The sequence below is a fragment of the Nomascus leucogenys genome, chromosome X, assembly GCF_006542625.1.
Source record: "Nomascus leucogenys isolate Asia chromosome X, Asia_NLE_v1, whole genome shotgun sequence".
Taxonomy (NCBI): Eukaryota; Metazoa; Chordata; class Mammalia; order Primates; family Hylobatidae; genus Nomascus; species Nomascus leucogenys.
This window is the reverse complement of record NC_044406.1, coordinates 36,776,283-36,800,343: the sequence shown is the minus strand read 5'-3', so window position 1 is coordinate 36,800,343 and position 24,061 is coordinate 36,776,283. Positions and strand designations below refer to the sequence as shown.

General features: G+C 40.5%; 1 protein-coding gene across 3 annotated transcripts in view; it reads left to right on the top strand.

The window, feature by feature from the left end:
- The window catches only part of PAGE2B (PAGE family member 2B), a 127,460-nt gene extending 104,362 nt beyond the window's left edge, over positions 1-23,098 (top strand). For 2 of the 3 annotated variants that reach the window (XM_030807165.1, XM_004092398.3), the window contains one exon: positions 22,977-23,098. In XM_030807165.1, the coding sequence (XP_030663025.1) occupies positions 22,977-22,993 (17 nt within the window). In that variant the 3' untranslated portion in view covers positions 22,994-23,098. The remainder of the gene's footprint in view (positions 1-22,976) is intronic. The other variant, XM_004092399.3, reaches the window with a different exon arrangement.
- Positions 23,099-24,061: the final 963 nt, after the last annotated feature.

Here is a 24,061-nt window from a genome sequence, read left to right as displayed (position 1 = left end):
TGGTCTACTGTATTTTTCTTTTCTTTTTCTTCCTAAACTAACCGGTCTGTGTTGGTTCTCAGCTGTGCTGTTAATCCAGGTAAAAGATGCCCTTCAGGAGAATACATGGATTCCCTGGGCCCCAAGGCAGCTTTGAATTGTTCAGAAACAACAGCCAGAATAACTTTTGAAAGGCTGTAAATGGAGATGATTGAGATCTTCTGATATGGTTTGGTGGTGTCCCCACGCTGTGGAAGACACCCGGTGGGAGGTGATTGAATCATGGGGGCAGGTCTTTCCCATGCTGTTCTCATGATAGAGAGTGGATCTCACAAGATCTGATGGTTCTATAAGGGGGAGTTTCCCTGTACAACCTCCCTCCCTTTGCCTGTTGCCATCCGTGTAAGATGTGAATTGCTCCTCCTTGCCTTCTGCCATGATTGTGAGGCCTCCCCAGCCACGTGGAACTGAGTTCTCCATTAAACCTCTTTTTGTTTTTTTTCTTTTTTGTAAATTGCCCAGTCTCAGGTTTGTCTTTATCAGCAGCATGAGAACAGATTAATACATCCTCTGATTTATGTTGCTTCTCACTCAAGTTGCTCATCATCAAGAGCTGTTTGGATAGAGACAGACACATTTGTTCAGCCCTATTTTTCTCTGTTTTCTTCTCCTCCTTCCTTCCTCTTTCCCTCCCTTCCTTCCTTCTTCCTTTCTTCCTTCTTTGTACAAAAATAAGTGAATTTATTTCTTCTCAGTAGAAATATCAGAATATTTCATAAATTTTGTGAGTTTTTTTGAAACTTTTATTTTGGGTTGAGGAGTACATGTGCAGGTTTGTAATACAGGTAAATGCGTGTCACAGGGGTTTGTTGTACAGATAATTTTGACACTCAGGTATTAAGCCTAGCGTCCATTAGTTATTTTTCCACATCCTCTCCCTCCTTCTACCCTCCACCCTCTGAAAGGCCCCAGTGTGTTGGTCCTTGCTATGTGTCCATGTGTTCTGATCATTTAGCTCCCACTTATAAGTGAGTACATGTGGCATTTGGTTTTCTGTTCCTATATTAGTTTGCTAATGATAATCACCTCCAACTCCATCCATATTGCTGCAAAGGTCATGATGTCTCTCTTTTTCTTATAGATGCATAGTATTCCATGGTGTATATGTACCACATTGTCTTTATCCAGTCTACTATTGACAGGCATTTAGGTTGATTCTGTCTTTTTTATTGTGAATAGTGCTTCAACGAACATACTTGTGCATGTGTCTTTATATACCTAGTAATGGGATTCTGGGTCAAATGGTAGTTCTGCTTTTAGCTTTTTGAGGAATTGCCACACTCCTTTCCACAGTGGTTGAAATAATTTACACTTCCACCAACAGTGTATAAGCATTGCCTTTTCTCCATAAACTCACAAGCATCTGTTATTTTTGTTCTTGATTTTTTTATTTAGTTTTATACAGTTTGACTATTTTTTTCTTTGAGACAGGATCTCATCTGTCTGTGAACGTGGATTCTACTTATGTCTGAGACTTCTAGGGATTCCAGCTCTCTCAGTTGCCTACGTTTGAACTTTATGAATTTGTTACATTTCAGTTGTTTCCTTCTTACCCACTTTTATGACTGTCACTTCTTGCACACACGTTCTGCCAGAGGTAACACAGTTTGTGTGTGTCATCTCTCCTCAGAGGGACTTGTCATCCTCTTGTATCAGTTCCCATGGCTGCCTTATTACCTCAGCTCTCTCATGATCTAAAAAAAAATGATAATATAGATTATTAGGCTTTTTCTCATTTTCAGGGCTAAAGGGACTTTCTCTTGAGCCTTTCTAAATATTATGTGGAGGTAGAGCTCTCCTTTGTTAATATTTTGACTACTGGTACAAAAATGCAGCATTCAAATATTTGAATTAAAAGATAATCCAGGGGATAGCTGACTATGGCTTGGTAGCTAAATCCAGCCCATGGCTCATTTTTGCATAGCCTTTAGACTTTTTTTTTACATTTTAAACTCTTACTTTTAAAAAACACAACAATATGCCACATAATCTATGCGGCCCACAAGGACTAAAATATTTATTGCCAAGACTGTTAAAGAAAAATCCTTCCTTCCTTCCTTCCTTCCTTCCTTCCTTCCTTCCTTCCTTCCTTCCCTCCCTCCCTCCCTCTCTCTTTCTTTCTTTCTTCTTTTCTTCCCTCTGTGGCCCAGGCTGGAATCTAGTCGGCTCGCTGCAGACTCCCTGCCTCCGGCTCCCGTGATTCTCCTGCCCCAGCCTGCGGGCTGCCTGGGATTGCCAGCACGCGCCACCACCGCGGCCTGCTTTTTCTTCTTTGGCTGGAGGCGCGGTTTCGCCATGTTGGCCAGGCTGGTCTCCAGCTCCTGACCCCGAGTGCTCTGCCCGCCTCCGCCTCCCAAGGTGCTGGGACTGCAGACGGAGTCTCACTCACTCAGTGCTCGGTGTTGCCCAAGCTGGAGTGCGGTGGCGTGGTCTTGGCTCGCTGCAGCCTCCGCCTCCCAGCCGCCTGCCTTGGCCTCCCAGGGTGCTGGGATTGCAGCCCCTGCCCAGCTGCCGCCCCGTCTGGGAGGTGGGGAGCGTCTCTGCCCGGCCGCCGCCCCGTCTGGGAAGTGAGGAGCGCCTCTGCCAGGCCACCCATCGTCTGGGAAGTGAGGAGCGCCTCTGCCCGGCCGCCCCGTCTGGGAAGTGAGGAGCGCCTCTGCCCGGCCACCCATCGTCTGGGAAGTGAGGAGCACCTCTGCCCGGCTGCCCTGTCTGGGATGTGGGGAGCGCCTCTGCCCAACCGCCCCGTCTGGGAGGTCTACCACGGAGGCCAGAAGCAATGTGGGGGCTGGACGTGGTGGCTCATGCCTGTAGTCCCAGCACTCTGGGAGGCCGAGGCGGGTTGATCACTTCGGGCTAGGAGTTCGAGACCAGCCTGGCCAACATGGCAAAACATGAAAAATACAACAGACAAACCAACCAACCAACCCAGTGACAACAAAACAGTTCTACCCTGGAGTCATACTCTAATTTTTTCTATTTTCCTCCCTTTCTGATCCTTTATCCCACTTTCTTTTTCTTCCTCTTCCTTCTCCTTCTTCTTTGTCAAATAGAGGATTGAGTTATTATCATTGATCCATATAAAGTCCCTCGCTCATTTATTTTCTTTAATTCCCGCTCCCCATTTCTATTCCCTGTCTTCCCATGTGCAACCTTCCTAATATGTTTGATACGCATCTTTTTGTTTGTATGTATTTTTAGAAAATGTTTATTTTTTTGTGTGCAAAAAAAATAAATAAATAAAAAAAGAAAAATTCATGACCCTGTATTAATCTAATATCTACTATTCTGCATCACATTAAGAAATACATTTTCATCCATTATTTAATTTATTTACTCACAGATTGAAAAGTATGGATTATTTTCTGATATTACCCTATCCCCTTAAGAAAGCATCGAGCTTTACCAAACCATGTTTTCAGTCTGAGAAACTTGTCCCAGGGCTTAAATGATACAGAAACATATATCTGAGGTAGGAGACTGGCAGGACTTGTTTCTGGTCATAACCCTGCTGACTAAAACAGGATCTGATTCAGACAGAAAAAAGTGGATAAACTGGCAGAAACCAGCAGATGGCCACAAGGGTGATCCCTGGCTGCCCTTATTGCTTATTAGCATGAGACACTCCCACCAGCACCATCACAGTTTACAAATGCCATGGCAATGACCTGGAAGTTACAACAGCTTCCCATGGCAATGGCCTGGAAGTTACCCCCTTTCATAGAAAGTTCTAAATATCTCGCCCCTCAACTTGCATTAACCTGCCCTTAATGTCCATATAATTGAAAGTGGGTATAAGTCAATAGAAATGCTCTTGCAAAGACCCCATAGGTTGGTGACTCTGAGTGTAGTGCCTATGAGTTAGCCCTGCTCTGCAAGGAGCAGTTCCATTCAATGAAAGATTGCTGTCTGACACTACCAGCTAACACTTGAAATCTCTCCTGGGCAAAGCCAAGAGCCCTCTCAGGCTAAGTTTCAATTTTGGGGCTGGCCTATCCTGCATCAGTTGCAAAAGGAGAATCTTTGCAAGTATTCCATGATTGTGTATTTCTCAAGGTCATTTTAAAAAAATGTCAATATCTCAGAATCTTTCATTCTGTGTCTTGGTCAATGTGTCATTTATGTAAGCATGATGGTGACATATACCTCAAGTGTAACGACTGTTAGTCTGATTATAAATGCAGTAGAATTATTGCCCAGTAAGATGTAACATCAAATATGCATATTTAATTGCATTGGACTCCTCTGAGTACTTACAGGAAAGTTGGTAAGAATAAATATTCATGCTTGAAAATATTTTGGAATATGTGTAAAATGGATTAAATCCGAATACCACAGATGGCACTGTCACTAGATGCTAATGAAGTACATAATAGGAACCATAAGAGACAGTCATTAATAAAGGGGGGAAATGAAAGGGAACACATCAAAGCACCGTCAGACGAGTGCAGAAGCACACACATGAACACACCCTGTAGCTGCAGAAACACATGGTAGGAACTAAAGCCCCACCACTAATCAGACTTTTTCTCACCAACTCAGGAGTTCGCAAATGAGTTTGCTAAGGGTCAAATGCCCACAATAAAACTGACCAATTTAAATATCACTGAGAGCTACTTAAAGCATTATGTAGAAAGCTACAGACAACAGTGAATTTATTCTGAGCAAATCTTAATCCATCATCTTCCCAGATGGCTAAAGAAAGGGCCTCTAAACATTTTGTCGCATAATCTCTAAGGTAGTGACCTTCAAACTCTTTTATTACAATGCATGAGAAATACATAGTTTGTATATACTTCAGTACACAAATAAATATAAGTATGTATATGTGGGTGTGCCATGTATTTGTATATTTTGTATGCAATGGATACTATTTACTAATTATTTTATCTCATTTATTTAAAATTATCATTCTTTGAACTCATCCAGCTGGTCAAGGGTTATCTCTCACAAGAATGGTGGGAAGAAGCTTAAATTTGGCATGAGGTTAAACACCGCCCTTTGAAGCTGGAGTGTGGCTATTCAGCAATCGTTAAAATCCAGGTCTCAGTGAAGAACAACCATGCAGCCATCTGATGCCATGACTTTGATAATGTGTTAATTAGTTGCTCACAGAAAGTCTAAATCCAGAAATCACTATCTTCCATTCTTTGAGAACTTCTGAGTGCACTATACTAAAAACTGAAATTAACAAGAAAGATAAAAGATACAGTAAATATTAGGTCAGGATTATGACTGCTTTTACTCCAAAAAAACAAAAAACAAAGCAAAACAAAACAAAAACAAAAACAAGGTCCAGGCGCGGTGGCTCTTGCCTGTAATCCCAGCACTTTGGGAGGCCAAGGCGGGTGGATCACGAGGTCAGGAGTTCGAGACCAGCCTGGCCAACATGGTGAAACCCCATCTCTACTAAAAATACAAAAATTAGCTGGGAGTGGTAGCGCATGCCTGTAGTCCCAGCTACTTGGGAGGCCAAGGCAGGAGAATCACTTGAACCTGGGAGGCAGAGGTTGCAGTGAGCCGAGATCGTGCCACTGCATTCTAACCTGGGTGACAGAGTGAGACTTCATCTAAACAAACAAACAAACACCTTGAAGAACCACAATTCCTCCTCAAGCTGCTTTTTAGAGACAGAGAAATTGAGAAACCTCTCTCCTCCTACTCAAGGTATTTCCTTAAGGGAAGCCCAGCTGGATGGAATATATAAGAGTCAGCTCAACAATATGTCCTAATTTACTTACAAAAAGCTACGTCTGATCAGGGCCCCCTTCCTAGGCTTCCTTTTCATGTACTATTTCCCACATGAAACTGCTAAGTAATATAAAAGTAAAGACAACAGGAATCATGCACACAGCTTACTGTCTATGTTAGTTTGAGTTTATAGTCCACTAGCTTCATCAACATAAGTTTACTAACACAGGAATCTCTTGCCCAGGAAAATAAACATTGCAAAGAACTTTACTGTTGTTTCAGCAACTGCCTGAAAGATCCATCAGCTCCTCAATAAAAAGTGTCAAATGACATTTTTCAATCCCAAAACTCTTTGAAGTCTTAGTCTAAAAATCCTTGTCTTGTTGGCTCCATCGATCCTAAATCATTATGATTCCTACCCAATTCTAACAAAACTGTCCCTGACTTTAAAAGACCCACTTTACACCAGATTTCAAATCAGAATAAATGTGCCTAAAGCCAGTCCACATCTGATATACTAGTGGCTCTTTTGAGGTAGTGCTCTTCCTTACAGTGTTATGCAAATAATGTCAGAGCTGTCTTATGAACAGGTTATTTGGCTGCTATTTGGGGAGTACAGTTTATGATGAGCATAGTCACCACTGCTGTGCATCATGTCACAGTAGACTGAGTCTAGATCCTACTATCAACATGTATGGAGATTTTTGAACTATACACTGCCTGAATGACCTACAGTTATATTCATGCAAATCTGTTACTATTCCAGAGACTTAAATGTGCAATAACACAACCTAAAAATAGTAAACAGGTGTGTATTTATTTAGTCTGCATTAGAATTTAGTTAAACTCATTGCAAGCATGACAGAAAACACAGAACCAAATAAAAACTGATTAATCAAAGCATGTATAAAAATTGGCCAAGGTGGGAGGATCACGTGAGCCCAGGAATTCAAGACCAGCCTGAGCAACATAGTGAGACCACTGCCTAAATAAATAAATCGATCAATTGCCCAGGTGTGGTGTCCACCTGTAGTACCAACCTGTACACCTGTAGTACCACAGCCACTCGGGGGGACTGTGTCTTGAGGATTGCTTGAGCCCAGGAGATCGAGGTTGCAGTGAGATATGGTCATGCCACTGCCCTCCAGCCTGGGTGACTGAGTGACATCCTGTCTGAAGAAAAGCATTTATAAATATACATATGAAAATAATTTAGTTCTTTCACAAAGAGTCTTTCTGAGATACGTCCTCCACTAAGGGTGATGTGGGACTGTCTGTTCCCAAAGTTTCTGGATGCATGAGAATGGTTGGCAAGAGACAAAACAAAACAAAACAAAACAAAACAAAAAGATCTCTCAAGTCCCTTTCTTTGTGTTCCTGAGACCCTGTGGATGTGAGTCTGGGGACAGCAGGAAAACCCTGTCTGGCCCTGCGTGTATCTGACTTAATAGTGTGCATGCCCCTTGCTGGGCAAGTCCTTTGTTGCCCATGTGCCTTGGTGTCTGTCTCCTGTCCCTGAAGAGCCCTGACAGATGGTGACTTTTTTTTTTTTTTATGTGGACTCTCGCTCTGTTTTCCAGGCTGGCATGCAGTGGCGTGATCTCGGCTCATTGCAAACTCCGCCTCCCAGGTTCTAGCAATTCTCCTTCCTCAGCCTCCCGAGTGGCTGGGACTACAAGTGCACGCCACCACGCCCTGCTAATTTTTTGTATTTTAGTAGAGACGAGGTTTCAACGTATTGCCCAGGCTGGTCTGGAACTCATGAGCTCAGGCATGAGCTCGCCTCGGTCTCCCAAAGTGCTAGGATTACAGGCCCGAGCCACTGGGCCTGGCGACAGATGGTGACTTCTTTCGTTCTTGCCAACTAGGATCCAGCCGGTAGGTCCGCAGATCAGCCCTCCCAGAAGTTGAAGGGGGAGTGAGTGTGAGGAGGGGCGGGTGGTCTTTGCGTGCATCAGGCGACTGGATCCACGGCCACGTAGAGAAAAGGGTTGCAAGGTGGTCATCCTTCTACTAAAAGGCAGTGATGCTGCCATGGCCTTGTTGTCATGGGGGGCCCAGACAAGGGAGGAAGGAGGGCCCTAGAGGGGAGGAGGGTCAGCTGAACTTGGAGTGAGTTGTGAAAGGGTACACTATTTGAGGTCTTTGAGTCCCTAAGCATATGAATCCGCCCACAGAGGACAGATTCCAACCTCCTTAGTGGGGACCTGGGAAGGAGAGGAGGACTGGACGTGGCGGGACAAGGAGGGGCAACTCAGTCCACAAGACAAAGTCAGATCTCACTGCGCATGCTTCTTGGGTGGCCACCTCAGTGCGCATGTTCACTAGGCTTCTTCTGGTCGACCCCTTTGCAGCACGTTGCAAACACTATGGGGCTGAGAGGGTGTGAGGGTCACTTTCCTGCTGTCTGGACTCTTTCTCCCCTACTGAAATGTAGCGGGTAGGTCCGCAGGGCAGTCCTCCCTGAAGGTGAAGTGAGAATGAGTGTGAGGAGGAGCCAGCAAGCTTCTGAATGGGTCAGGTGGCGTGGTCCCTGGCTCAGAGGTAGAAGTGCCTCAAGGTCATAGTCCTTCTCATGCAGCACCATGGCCATGGGGCTTCTGGTCTTGGCAGGGCCACAACTAGGGAGGAAGGAGGGCCACGGAGTGGAGGGGGGTCAGGCAGAGATGGGGCGACTGCTGGGGTTGCTGTTGGAGGTATCTGAGTCCAGGAAGCGTCTGGAACCCCCAACAGAGGACAGATTCCAGACTTCTAGGTGGGGAGTCTAGGTGGGTGGGAAGGGATGGGAAGGGACGAAGTGCGTGGTAAGGAAGGAGCCTAGAAACTGGGAACGCTGCAGGCTGGTGACCACAGCCCTGAGGTATGTAGAGTGCCCAGCAGAGGTGGCCCGTGAGGAGCACCCAGCGCGGTGTTGCAATTTCTGAACTCCACCGTGGAGGTTCGAATGGGCCGGGCTCTGCATTCCAACAGAACTTGATTTTAGGGGGCAAATAGCAAATGGGTGTGTGAGAAAAGCCGTTGTCACTCAGATTTTAATTCTCTAGCTGTATTTTCCTAAATGTCTCCATGATGGAGAGTACAATTGTGACACCAAAAACCTCATCAGAAATTTCCTGCGTCTTTGCCAGGAGCCTTAAGACATTGCTGTGCTAGCTTGACCAACATAAGTAGCTTTGCAAGCATACGATTCAGAAGACATACACACACACTTGCCCTGGGACTGACTTTCAAAGTTTTTCCAAATTTAAAAAAAATTACAAGCTAACATTTGTCCATAGAAGTGGCCAAATATAGCTATCCTCTCAAGTGCATTTTCCCAATCACCATATTCTGTTATTGTGAATAGTGCTGCAGAGTGAAATATGAGGTGCCAAGGAAGATCAACATATAGGCCTATACCAGGATGAAGTTTATGAGCTTCTGAGCTGACTGTGACTCTGCTTGTGAGTGCCTTAACATTCAATGTTTTCTATTAGCAGAAAGTTATTTTTGTGACAGTGTTGTTGAAATAGTATACATACACTGGTAAAGGTCTTCCGTGCTGATAAAAAATGATCATGGCATCTCATGAAGGACAGACTAATCCAAGAGGATTATGTTCAGGTTTTGTCTGGATGGATGATCTTCTGTTCCCCGGTGTTTGCCCATGACTTCCTTCTCATGCTTATTGATAACTGATTGTACACATCTGTACCAAGACAGATTAAAATGGCTTCCAAAGCCCTTGAGGGTAACTGTCTTAGAGTAAACTCTCTGTGGGAAGAGTAACTTTATGAAACATTAAGAATATGAAATAGTGTTGGAGAAATGTCTTAGACTTATGATCAGAAGTATCTATGTATTCTGTATACTTATATTATTGAGATGTATGTGAGTGTATTTGCACACACTCACCCCTCCTGGTCCCAGGAGCCCAGTCATGAAGAGTCTCAAGAAGAGGAACCACCAACTGAAAGTCGGGATCCTACACCTGGTCAGGAAAGAGAAGAAGATCAGGGTGCAGCTGAGATTCAAGGTGCTGGGAAGGGAACGAAAGATGTCTGTGGGAAGGGGAGGAGGCCTATGTGTGCATCACACATTATACCATGACCAGTAACAGGAGGAAAGAAAACATTAGGAAAGGATCTCAAACATTTGCTGAAAGATGGCTGGAAAAGTGAAGAATATGGTTTGCAGTCATGTGCAATCTTCTCTTTTTCTTTGAGATCTACTTTGTATACTTGCAAATACAGTCCTTGCCAAATTAGGACTTAGGTGACCACAGCCTTGAGGTCTGTAGAGTGCCTGGTAGAGGTGTCCAGTGAGGAGCACCCAGTGCTGTGTTGCAACTTCTCAACTCCACCCTGGAGGTTCGAATGGGAGGGGCTCTGCATTCCAACAAAACTTGATTTTTGAAACCATTTGATGTAAGAAAATGTACATTATTTCACTAGTGTAATTTGATCTTCTTAGAATGTTGTATCATCTTCTCAGCCGTGGTTCCACAGTGTTGTATGCACCCTTTAATAGCACGTAGAGTGCCAAGTCACCCTACCTTGTAACACCCTGAGTAAAGCCCATTTGCATAGGGATGTTAGCCCCATTTTATAAATAAGAAAACTGAGGCTCATGGGTTGAGGTTTACCAAAGACCACTTGAGTCATGGAGACAGAATTCATATTTCGTTTCAAGGTTTATGTTCTTCCTATCATCTATGTTGTAAGAGAAAGTGACTGGCTTTGCTTAAGATGTGTAATACTCAAATATGGCTGTACTATTAAGGTACTTCAGTATTGGCTCAGGACAAAACACAGTTCAGTGAAGCAGGATAGCAACTCCAGAAAAGAGCTCAATGAATGACAGCCACTGTTTCCTTTCATTGGTGTTTTTGACAGTGTGTTTGGTAAAAGTTGGATAATTCAGGACACTGGCATACGGATAGCTATATTAGTATGATTTTGAGAGGCTTTTAAAAGTTGTTTAAACACTTTTATAATTAGAAAACTTAAAGTGCCATAAGATTATCATGAAACAGAAATTGTTTCCTCAATGGGTAGCATTTTCAAGGTAAACACTGACAGAATTTGGGCCATGGATTATTTAGCAATTCACTGTTAAGGGGTTTCCAGAATATGACTGTCCACAATGCTGGTTTGTTTATTTATTTATTTTAAATTATACTTTAAGTTCTAGGATGTACATGCAGAATGTGCAGGTTGGTTACAGAGGTATACACATGCCATGGTGGTTTGCTGCACCCATCAACCCGTAATCTACATTGGGTATTTCTCCTAATGTTCTCCCTCCCCTAGTCCCGCCAGCCCTGGACAGGCCCTGGTGTGTGATATTCCCCTCCCCGTGTCCATGTGTTCTCATTGTTCAACTCCTACTTATGAGTGTGAACATGCAGTGTTTGGTTTTCTTTTCCTGTGTTAGTTTGCTGAGAATGATGGTTTCCAGCTTCATCCACGTTCCTGCAAAGGACATGAACTCATCCCTTTTTATGGCTGCATAGTATTCCGTGGTGTGTATGTGCCACATTTTCTTTATCCAGTCTATCATTAATGGGCATTTGGATTGGTTCTGAGTCTTTGCTATTGTGAATAGTGCTGCAATAAACATATGCGTGCATGTGTCTTTATAGTAGAATGATTTATAATCCTTTGGGTATATACCCAGTTATTTATTTGCACTCAACTTCCTGTACTCTCACTGCAGGACAGTGATTTTGCTGTTGTTGTTGGTACTTCATTCTCAATGAGATTCATCTATGGAAAGTTACATGTAGGGCCTTTGGACCTAAGCATAACTTTAATTAATTTTACCAGAAAATTTTCAAGTTACTTCAACAAGGGATGAGTGTCACGACTGTATGACTTGCCATAGGCCAGCCAATACATTGATGTAAACGTTCAGAAAATTACATTTATGCCTAAAATGCTATTTATGTGGCAGACTTCAGATTCCTTAGATAGTTGATACTCGCTATGCATAATACACAATGGTAACTAACATATGGAAAAAGTAGGTGTAGTGTGATTTATCCTTAGATTGTCATTTAAAATAAGATTTCAGGCCAGGGCCAGTGCCTCATGTATATAATCCGAAAACACTGAGAGGCCAAGGCCAGCAGATCCCTTGAGCCTGGGAGTTTGAGGCCAGCCTGGGCAACCTGGGGAAACTCCATCTCTACCAAAAAATACAAAAATTATCCTTGGTGGTGGCATTCATCTGTAGGCTCAGCTACTTGTGAGGCTGAGACGGGAGGATCCGTTGAGCCCAGAAGGTTGGGCCTGCAGTGGGCCAAGGTGGTACCACTGCATTGCAGCCTGGACAGAGTGAGACCCTGTCTCAAAAAACAATTAAATACGTAAAATAAAATAAGACTTCATAATACGAGAAAATAAAATTGTAACATTTTTGCATCGCATTTGTTATGACACTAGCCTACAGACTTTTATTTCATAATGCTGAGGAAAAGAATATTATAATTTCCTTATTTATATTTTATGTTTGTCTGCTTCAGTTGATAATTTTTGCATTTTTAAGTGTCTGACCTGGTAGCTGATCTCCAGGAGCTGTCTCAGTCAAAGACTGGGAATGAATGCAGAGATGATCCTGATGTCGAGGGGAAGAGTCTGCCAAAACTAGAGCATTTTAAAATGCCAGAAGCAGGTATGTTATCCATTAAGATGCAAAATTAGATGCTTTCTGTTTTCCACAATATTATACTTTTGATAATAAAAGCAGAGAACATTAGTGCCCCTTTAAAAACAGAGCTCACATACAGACTTTCTTTGAAAGGTAGTTCAGACCCTGAATGCCTGACTGCAAGACTTAAACACTATCAGATACAGAAACAAACTGGGTCAAAGCCATATTGAATCATCAAATGTGAAAGCATTTTCTTGTGAGTATAACCAACAGCTAACAATTTTCCAATTAGTTTTTAATTTCTGCTTTTAACAAATACATTGTGCATTTGTAATACCAGTTTGTGTGAAATGTGCTGAGAACTGAAGAGGATTCTAGTACCAGCTCTACCGTAATTTGTGAGATTCTGGATGAATCCCATAAATTCTACACCCATGTTTGCTCTTACTGAAAATAGTGAATGCACATCAGATTAAATTCCATTTCAGTGCTGATTTCTACATGCTGTGGTTTTGTTGGATAGAATACAAAGATACTCGACTTTCATTATTTGTTTATCATAACAATCAGCTTCAGTCCAATTATAATATCTGAGTTGAGACTTCATTGCTCCTAAGAAAATAAACAACCACTCTGCTTGATATTTGTTTCTCTATATGGAGACCTGAATGACTGTTCTTGGATTTTGTCAAATTCTGAATTCTGCGGCTATTTTTTTTTTTTTTTTGAGATGGAGGCTTGCTCTGTCCGCCCAGGCTAGAGTGCAGTGGCACGATCTCCGCTCACTGCAAGCTCCGCCTCCCGGGTTCAGGCCATTCTCCTGCCTCAGCCTCCTGAGTAGCTGGGACTACAGGTGCCTGCAACCATACCCGGCTAATTTTTTGTATTTTTAGTACAGACGGGGTTTCACCGTGTTAGCCAGGACGATCTCGATCTCCTGACCTCGTGATCCGCCCGCCTGGGCCTGCCAACATGCTGGGATTACAGGCGTGAGCCACAGCGCCTGACCATTCTGTGGCTCTTAATGAATAATTGCAGTTTAAATCCTTTCTGCAGTGAAGCCTTGAATATCTGAATAATAAAATGGCAGGAGACAGGTTTCTGTGGCCCATGAAGTAGGGAGAATGCATGTAGGTCAGTGAGCATGCTCCTTGCCCTACTGTTAGTCTTCATGAGCTACTGTGTGTAATTAGATTGAAGACACATATGATAGAATCACCTCTAACTATATCGTAGATTACATATTAAAAATTTCTGTCTTGAGACGTCAGTTAATAGGATCTAAAGTTTAAAGTCCATAACTCACTAATTCCTGAGTGTTCAGCATAGTTTACACATATTTTCCAAATTGCCGACTGTTAATTAGGAGAGCTTCTGAATTTAAAGGAAACACTCCATGTTTAGGGAAGAAATTACCTAGCTGTTTTTACTCTACACTGCTAAACCATTTCATTAGACTATTTGCATTAAAAGATAGTTTTCAGACTATTTCCAGGAGCCTATTGAACAAGCCTCAATTGCATTCTTAGGAAGATCATAGCCTTAAATGCACATCTTATTAAAGCGGATAGCAAATTACATGATACAAGAAAATCATAATAAAAACAAAAATAATAATAAAAGAGCAACAGAATAAACCTAACAGAAGAGGAAAGAGGTCGTGAATAAAAGACAGGTACAAATCATTAGTAAAAGGCAAACTAATCCAAAAGTAATAAATTTAAAAGCTTGTTCTTTTGAAAAATAGCTATGAATAAAGTATCCAGTAGTATATAGTAGTTTATACTATCTAGAAGAAAATGGAAAAAGATGAACACGGAATATGTACAAGACACAGGTTTTGAATATAGGGCATAATAGAAAATGAATACATTCTTAAACTCTAATAATTTCAAAGTATGGATGAAATTATTGATATGATTTATTTAATATATTCCTGTAATACCTGAATATCTAAACATCACAAAGACTGTAGAACTTGTGACATTTGCCAGTTGTCCATCAAAAACACTTGCTTTTAGAAACAAATATTTGTCTTCTTCACGTGTCTTACTCTTCTTTTCCATTTCCCTCTATCTGTTTCCTTTTTTGCCACACTGTTCATGATGTATACTTATTTGATGTTTTGATGTCAAAAATGATAGTGATAGCTTAACACTAATAATGTGGCTACATAATTAAGTATGTAATCAGAAATACTTTCCTAGTGAAAAAAGAGTCATTGTGGTAATAAAGTTAATGGCCCCTAAGATAGAAGAAACACCTGCCAAATGGAGCGAGAAGATGGTCAGATCCAGAGACTCCTGCATGTGCTAGATTTCCTGCTAAAGGGGGATAAACTGTTCAGCTGGTTCCAGCGCCAGCTTCTACTATTGAGGATGCAAGTGGAAGCAGAAAAGATGGGGGAAGAAGTCAGAAACTCATATTATTTATTTGGGGGAATGCCATGTTGGGTGCACCAATTATCAGAGGGGCTAATTAGTTGCTGAATCCCCCAATTATGACTGGTATTACCAGAAAGAAGATCATAATGAATGTGTGGGCGCTAACAGTAACATTGTAGATCTGATCATCCCCTAGCAGAGTTCCTGGTTGGCCTAATTCTGCTTGAATTAGAAGGCTTAAGGCGGTGTCTAGTATCCCTGCCCATGTGCTGAATAGCAGGTATAGAGTTCCTATGTCTTTGTGGTTAGTTGAAAACAATCAACAATTGATGAACATAAGTGGGGAAAAAAAGGTAAAATGGCTGGGTAAGCATTAGACTGTAAATCTAAAGACAGAGGCCAAGGCCGCTTTTTAGCAGCCCTGAGGTGATTTCTCATGTTGAATTGCAAATTCAAAGGAGAAGCTTCAGTCCTGCCGGGGCTTCTCCCGCCTTTTCCCCCAATGGCAGAGAAGTAGACTGAAGCCAGTTGATTAGGGTGTTTAGCTGTTAACGAAATTTTCATGGGTTTGAATTCCACCAATCTAGCAAGGGCTTAGCTTAATTAAAGTGGTTGATTTGCATTCAATTGATGCAGAATAGAGTCTTGCAGTCCTCAGGTCTGTTACAGAAATTAAGTGTAATCTTCACGCTTTGAAGGCTCTTGGTCTTATTTAACCTAAATTTTTAAGTTATAGTTAGTATTAATGGAGAGATAGGTAAGAGGAGGGTAGAAGAGATAAGTGGGGGGAAGAATAGTATGGGTTTTGTGTTTTCGAATTGTCATTTTATTTTCCTATTATTAGATGTGGGGAATAATGTCACTGAGATGGAATAAATTAGGCATATGTAAAAGTACAGGTTGAGTAGGGTTATTGATGGCTATAATGGTTCAGCAATAAGGCTCTTGTTTTTTTGTAAATTCTTGGATGATGATTCATTTAGGCAGGAACCCTGTTAATGGAGGTAAACCTCCTAGAGATAGTAGAATTAGTGTAATTATAGGTGTCAACCATGTTAATTTGTTTCAGGTGTGTAATAGTGACAGCGTTGTGGTGCTTATACTCAGGTTGAGTGTTAAAAATATGGTTATTGTTAAGATAAAATAAATAACTAGGTTTGGAATGGTAATGTTTGGGTTATAGAGTAGTGCTGCTATTATTCAGCCTATGTGAGTGATTGAGGAGTAGGCTAAGATTTTACACAATTGTGCTTGGTTAAGCCCTCTTCAGCTGCCTACTATAATGGATAGAATTGTGATAGATAGGAGGATGTTCGTGTTTGTTGATGGGAAAATTTAAAACATAATCGATGTTTCTTCATAACGTCATGTGAGGAGAAGTATACCAGGTATTAGAGACGTTCCTTGGTTACCTGGGGGACTCAGAAGTGAAAGGGGGCTATTCCTAGTTTTATTACTAGGGTCACTATTATTAATGATGAAAATTGATTAATAGTGTTTATTATTGTTAATTGTCCAGAGGACAGGTTGTTGAAAATGATACCTATTATGAGAATTACAGAGGTGGTTGCTTGCATAAGGAAGTATTTGGTTGCTGCTTTTGTAGAGCTGTAGAGTGGGGACTTATTTTTTTAATTAGGATTGGGATAAGGGCTAGTATGTTTATTTCTAGGCCTGTTGAGATAAGAAATCAGTGTGATCCTAGCATTGTGATAAGAGTTCCTGTAAAAATAATAAGGGAAATAACAAGTTGAGCTAAGGGATTAATTAGTATGGGAAGGGTGTAACCAACATTTTCGGAGTATGGGCCCGATAGCTTATTTAGCTGACCTTACTCTAGGACATGGTGTGATAGGTAGCATGGATAATTTCGGATTCTCAGGGGTAAGTTCAATTTCTATAGTTCTAGAAATAAGAGGATTTTAACCTCTGTTGTTTACTCTATCAAAGTAATTCTTTTGTCAGACGTATTTCCTATGTTTGGGGTGGGATGCTAGAAATTAGGACAGGCATTGAGATATGTCATATACAGAATGCTAGTGTAAGTCGTAGGAAATTTTTTCATAGAAGATATATGAGCCGGTTGTAGCAGAATCAAGGGTATGCTCTTAGAATTCATAAGAATAGGGTGGTTAAAAGAAGGGTCTTGGTAATGAAATTTATGGTATAGAGTTCTGGTGAATATATGGTTTGTAGTGCTCCTAGGAAGATAGTGGTAGTTAGGGCATTTATTACGATAATATTCATGTACTCTGCTATAAAGAAGAGGACAAATGAGCTTGCGGCATATTTGATGTTGAAGCCTGAGACTAATTCTGACTCTCCTTCTGTTAGATCAAAATGGGCTCGGTTACTTTCTGCTGTTGTGGAGATAATCATATTATGGCTAGGGGTAATGATGGTAGGAGCAGAGGAGTTCTTGCATTGTGATGAGTGCACATAAGTTAAATGAACCACTTATCAGTAAAACTGATAACAGGATAATGGCTAGGGTTACCTCATTTGAAATCGTCTGGGCCACAGCTCGTGATGTGCTGATTAGTGCATATTTTGAATTAGATGCTCATCCTGATCATAGAATAAATGGCTAGGCTTGATATGGCTAGTATAAATAGGAGGCCTATATTAAAATTAATTAGAGGATCTGGTATAGGGAGGGGAGTTCATAAGAGGAGATCGATAGAAAGGGCTAGGATTGGAGCAATAATACAAAGGGTAATAGTAGATGTTGAGGGCTGTAAGGGTTCTTCAGTGAAAAGTTTTATTGCGTCAGCTGTTGAAGCAGCCCATAGGGACCTACAATGTTAGGTCCTTTGCATAGTTGTATGTAGCCTAAGATTTTTCATTCAATGAGTGTAAGGAATGCTATAGCGATGAAAGTAGGGATAATAAGCAGAAGGTTAATTATAGGCATATTGTTAACGAGAGGAGTTGAACCTCTGATTATAAAGTTTTAAGTCTTATGCAATTGCCGGGCTCTGCTATCTTAACAAACCCTGTTCTTGGGTAAGGTGTGTGATGATTTGTTAGACTGAGATAGCATCATCTATGGAGCAAGGGCACTTTATGAAGTGGGCCCTATTTCCCTTGTCCTTTCATACTAGGGGAAATGTTAAATAGGTAGAAACCGACCTGGATTACTCCGGTCTGAACTCAGATCATGTAGGACTTTAATCATTGAACAAATGAACCCCTAATAGCGGCGACACCATTAGGATGTCCTGATCCAACATCGAGATTGTAAACCCCATTGTCAATACGGACTCTAGAATAGGATTGTGCTGTTATCCCTGGGGTAGCTTACTCCGTTGATCAAATTATTGGGTCAATATATATTAACTTGCTTAGACTAGTGCAGTCTTAGTTTAGGTTGCTTGGAGGTTGAATTATGCTCTGAGGTCACCCCAACCAAAATTTTTAATGCAGGGATAGTAGGCTAGGGCCTGTAGGCTTGTTTTTATTTGCATTAATAAATTAAAGCTCCATACATAGGGTCTTCTCGTCTTATTTGTTTATATCTGCCTCTTCGCGGATAGGTCAATTTCCCTGATTAAAGTAGGAGACATGAACCCTCGTGTGGTCATTCATACAAGTTCCTATTTAAGGAACAAGTGATTATGCTACCTTTGCACAGTCAGGATACTGCGGCCGTTGAACATGTGTCACTGGGCAGGCAGTGCCTCTGATACTGGTAATGCTAGAGGTGATGTTTTTGGTAAACAGGCCGGGTAAAATTTGCGGAGTTCCTTTTACTTTTTGTATTCTTTCCTTAGAGCATACCTGTGTTGGGTTAACAGTGTAAATAATGAAGAGCTTATTATATCGTTTATTAATATTAGGCTAACTGTCAGTGGGTTATTCCAGTCTGATGTAAGCTTATGCAATGGAGAATGTTTTCATATTACTTGTATTAACATTATTGCTTCTATTAAGTAATAGATTAGTCCAATGTGATGTTAGGAGTTCAGTAGAGAGACTAGAATTTAAGATAGATGTTGAGCTTAAACGCTTTCTTAATTGGTGGTTGCTTTTGGGCCAACTATGGTGGAAATATTTTTTACTCTCTGTAGGAAGGTTGTTTCCTAGAGTCTAAAGAGCTGTCTAAACATACAGGGAGATTAAGTAATTCTGTGGGTAACTTTAAAGTTGAATTAAGATCCCATCTTGGACAACCAGCTATCACCAGGCTTGGTAGGCTTGTCACCACTACTCATGAATCTTCTCACTATTTTGCCACATAGTTAAGTGTGCTCTTTCAGCTGTTCTTGGGTAGCTTGTCTGGTTTTGGGGAACTTGGCTGTAATTCTCTGTGTAAAGTTATTTCTAGTTAATACATTATGCAGAAGATATAAGGGTTTGTCTTTGCTTTTTTTTTTAGATACTTTAGCTTTGTTTCTTTTTTTTATTATTCTACTTTAGGTTTTAGGGTACATGTGCACAATGTGCAGGTTTGTTACATGTGTATCCATGTGCCGTGTTGGTTTGCTGCATCCATTAACTCGTCATTTAGCATTAGGTATATCTCCTAATGCTGTCCCTCCCCCCGCCCCCCAACCCACAACAGTCCCCGGAGTGTGATGTTCCCCTTCCTGTGTCCATGAGTTCTCATTGTTCAATTCCCACCTATGAGTGAGAACATGCAGTGTTTGGTTTTTTGTCCTTGCGATAGTTTACTGAGAATGATGTTTTCCAGTTTCATCCATGTCCCTACAAAAGACACGAACTCATCATTTTTTATGGCTGCATAGTATTCCATGGTGTATATGTGCCACATTTCCTTAATCCAGTCTATCGTTGTTGGACATTTGGCTTGGTTCCAACTCTTTGCTATTGTGAATAGTGCCGCAGTAAACATACGTGTGCATGTGTCTTTATAGCAGCATGATTTATAGTCCTTTGGGTATATACCCAGTAATGGGATGGCTGGGTCAAATGGTATTTCTAGTTCTAGATCCCTGAGGAATCACCACACTGACTTCCACAATGGTTGAACTAGTTTCCAGTCCCACCAACAGTGTAAAAGTGTTCCTATTTCTCCACATCCTCTCCAGCACCTGTTGTTTCCTGACTTTTTAATGATCGCCATTCTAACTGATGTGAGATGGTATCTCATTGTGGTTTTGATTTGCATTTCTCTGATGGCCAGTGATGATGAGCATTTTTTCATGTGTTTTTTGGCTGCATAAATGTCTTCTTTTGAGAAGTGTCTGTTTATGTCCTTCGCCCACTTTTTGATGGGGTTGTTTGTTTTTTTCTTGTAAATTTGTTTGAGTTCATTTTGGATTCTGGATATTAGCCCTTTGTCAGATGAGGAGGTTGCAAAAATTTTCTCCCATTCTGTAGGTTGCCTGTTCACTCTGATGGTAGTTTCTTTTGCTGTACAGAAGCTCTTTAGTTTAATTAGATCCCATTTGTCAATTTTGGCTTTTGTTGCCATTGCTTTTGGTGTTTTAGACATGAAGTCCTTGCCCACGCCTATGTCCTGAATGGTATTGCCTAGGCTTTCTTCTAGGGTTTTTATGGTTTTAGGTCTAACATGTAAGTATTTAATCCATCTTGAATTAATTTTTGTGTAAGGTGTAAGGAAGGGATCCAGTTTCAGCTTTCTACATATGGCTAGCCAGTTTTCCCAGCACCATTTATTAAATAGGGAATCCTTTCCCCATTTCTTGTTTTTGTCAGGTTTGTCAAAGATCAGATAGTTGTAGATATGCGGCATCATTTCTGAGGGCTGTGTTCTGTTCCATTGATCTATGTCTCTGTTGTGGTACCAGTACCATGCTGTTTTGGTTACTGTAGCCTTGTAGTATAGTTTGAAGTCAGATAGCGTGATGCCTCCAGCTTTGTTCTTTTGGCTTAGGATTGACTTGGTGATGTGGGCTCTTTTTTGGTTCCATATGAACTTTAAAGTAGTTTTTTCCAATTCTGTGAAGAAAGTCATTGGTAGCTTGATGGGGATGGTATTGAATCTATAAATTACCTTGGGTGGTATGGCCATTTTCACAATATTGATTCTTCCAACCCATGAGCATGGAATGTTCTTCCATTTGTTTGTATCCTCTTTTATTTCATTGAGCAGTGGTTTGTAGTTCTCCTTGAAGAGGTCCTTCACATCCCTTGTAAGTTGGATTCCTAGGTATTTTATTCTCTTTGAAGCAATTGTGAATGGGAGTTCACTCATGATTTGGCTCTCTGTTTGTCTGTGTTTGGTGTACAAGAATGCTTGTGATTTTTGTACATTGATTTTGTATCCTGAGACTTTGCTGAAGTTGCTAATCAGCTTAAGGAGATTTTGGGCTTAGACAATGGGGTTTTCTAGATATACAATCATGTCATCTGAAAACAGGGACAATTTGACTTCCTCTTTTCCTAATTGAATACCCTTTATTTCCTTCTCCTGCCTGATTGCCCTGGCCAGAACTTCCAGCACTATATTGAATAGGAGTGGTGAGAGAGGGCATCCCTGTCTTGTGCCAGTTTTCAAAGGGAATGCTTCCAGTTTTTGCCCATTCAGTATGATATTGGCTCTGGGTTTGTCATAGATAGTGGTGGAGATGCCAGTGCCAAATTTTTGCCTAAAGCTCATAGTCTAGTTAGACTGACTCAAACAAGTCACCTACTGAATGTGATAAGAATAAGAACAAATTAGTACAAAAGCTACAAGTAAGTTGTCTAGGGCCAGCCTTGGGAAAGGAAAGGGCAATGTTTGAACATCTCTGCTTTCCTGCTTTTCTGGCAACAGACTCCTGAAATAATTAGCCTACAGGTTTTTATTTCACAATGATGAGGGAATAAATATTATTTCCTCGTTCATAGTTCATGTTTTAATTCGTAAATTGACGACTTTTTATCTTTAAGGGCGTGATTTGGAAGCTTTTCAACAGGAATTGGCTCTGCTTAAGATAGAGGATGCACCTGGAGATGGTCCTGATGGCAGGGAGGGGACTCTGCCCATTTTTGATCCCTCTAAATTGCTGGAAGCAGGTATGTTATTCAATAAGATGCAAATTATAGGGTTTCTGTTTTCACAATATTATATTTTGTGTGATGCAGAGGTAAAGTTACTGCTACTTTAATATCATACTTCACATCTAAAGATTCTTTGAAGGTAGTTCAGACCCCAAATGGCTGCCTTACACACTATCAGAGATAGAGGGCCAGGTTTGGTGGCTAATGTTTTTAATTCCAGCACTTTGGGAGGCCGAGTCAGAAAGATCACTTGAGGCCAGGACTTCAAGAAATAGAGTAAATTGGGTCAAAGCTAATTGAATTACGATATTAAAGGTATGAAACATGCTAAGAGAGTCGATTTTGAGTGTCTTCACAGCTATATGAAATAATGCATATATTAATTAGATTGAGCCATTTTACAATGTATGTATATTTTAGAACATCGTGTTTTATGTGATAAATATATACGATTTCATGTGTCATTTTTAAAAGAAAGATAAGAAAAGGTTTTCTAACTTTTGAATGTAAGTAATTTAACCAACAGCCAATAATTTTCAGGTATTTTTACAGAGGACTGTTTTTAACAAATACATAACATGTTTATGATAAGCATCAGTTTATATTGTAATGTTAATTGTGCTGGTAATGGCTTAAAGCTAGCGTGGGGGTTTTCAGTTTACTGTATAAACTGAAATGATTTTAAGCATGTTGAGAGGCAGGAGTACCAGTGAAAATAGTGATAAATGTTCACTACTTAAAGCAACTACATAATGTCTAAACTAGTCCAAAGTAACATTTTTACACTTTTTCACAAGATACACAAAAGTAATACTGACTTTTCTATTTCCTGCACTTAGGCAGTTCTAAGCATATTCTATATTCAGAGTGTTATTTCATATCAAAAAATTTAAATGATACTTTAAAAATATATTTTTTTCCTTAGGTTTTTGTTTGGTTGAATTTTTACTAAAAGTATAGACATATTTTTACTTTCCACTTAACACATATAAAATAGATTCACTTGATTTAATTCATTCTGTACTTGAACAGTCTCTTTGTTTCCTTATTCTACTAGAAAAAGTGGCTTGAATTAAAAATATTGTTAATATGCTTGGAAGTCTACCTTCTGAGTTTATTCAGAGGCTAACTGGATGTAAGCTAAAGGGACACCCTCAGGGTTCTGATTTTAGTTAATCAGCACTGTAGTTGTATACTTCTAGTGTCATCTAAATAAAAATCTGCTGAGTAACGTGCCCTAATTTTATATTTATGTTATAGGTGAAGGGCAACTATAGGTTTAAACCAAGACAAATGAAGACCGAAACCAAGAATATTGTTCTTATGCTGGAAATTTGACTGCTAACATTCTCTTAATAAAGTTTTACAGTTTTCTGCAAAGACTTCTGCACTTTTTTGTTAAATTTATTTCTAGATTTTTAATACTCTTGAGAATTGTATCTTTTACGAAAATTTAAATCCTGTGTTTGAGATGGTATATAGAGAGAACATGTTGGTACATTGATTTTCTATCCTGCAACCTTTCTAACTATGCTTATTAATTCCAAAAGTTTACCTCTATATCCTTTTGGATTTTTAACATACACAATTATATAATCATTTAATAATAACAGGTTTCTTTGCCATTTTTAACATTATTCCTTTTATTTACTTTTCTCATTCATGGTAGTGGACAGAATTTCCCAGTATAATTTGAATACAGTTGGTGGTTGTAGACATTCTTCTCTTGTTTCTGATCAGAAGCATCATTTTCCACATTTCACCATAATGTTTACTGTACTTTTCTTGTAGGTGCAGTTTATCAGAGTAAGGAAGTTCTGTTCTTGGTTTGCTAAGAGTAGTTATCTTCAGTATATGTTGAATTTTATCAAACACTTGTAGTGCATCTATTCAGATGATCATAAGAATTTTTTTTTTTTGAGACAGAGTCTCTGTTGCCCAGGCTGGAGTGCAGTGGCACGATCTCAGCTCACTGCAACCTCCACCTCCCAGGTTCAAGCGATTCTCTTGCCTCAGCCTCCCAAGTAACTGGGATTATAGGCGCCCGCCACTGCGCCCGGCTGATTTTTGTATTTTTAGTAGAGACGGGGTTTCACCATCTTGGCCAGGCTGGTCTCGAACTCCTGACCTCATGATCCACCTGCCTCGGCCTCCCAAAGTGCTGGGATTATAGGCGTGAGCCACCATGCCTGGCTGGATTTTTTCTTTTTTAATTGGTTTATGTGGTGAATTACATTGATAAGTTTCTACATTACATCTCTGAGCCCCCATTTTCATCTTAACATCCCAATAAAACAGTTCTTCAACAAAGGACTTCATTCAGAGTCCACAGTGCTTAGGGAATG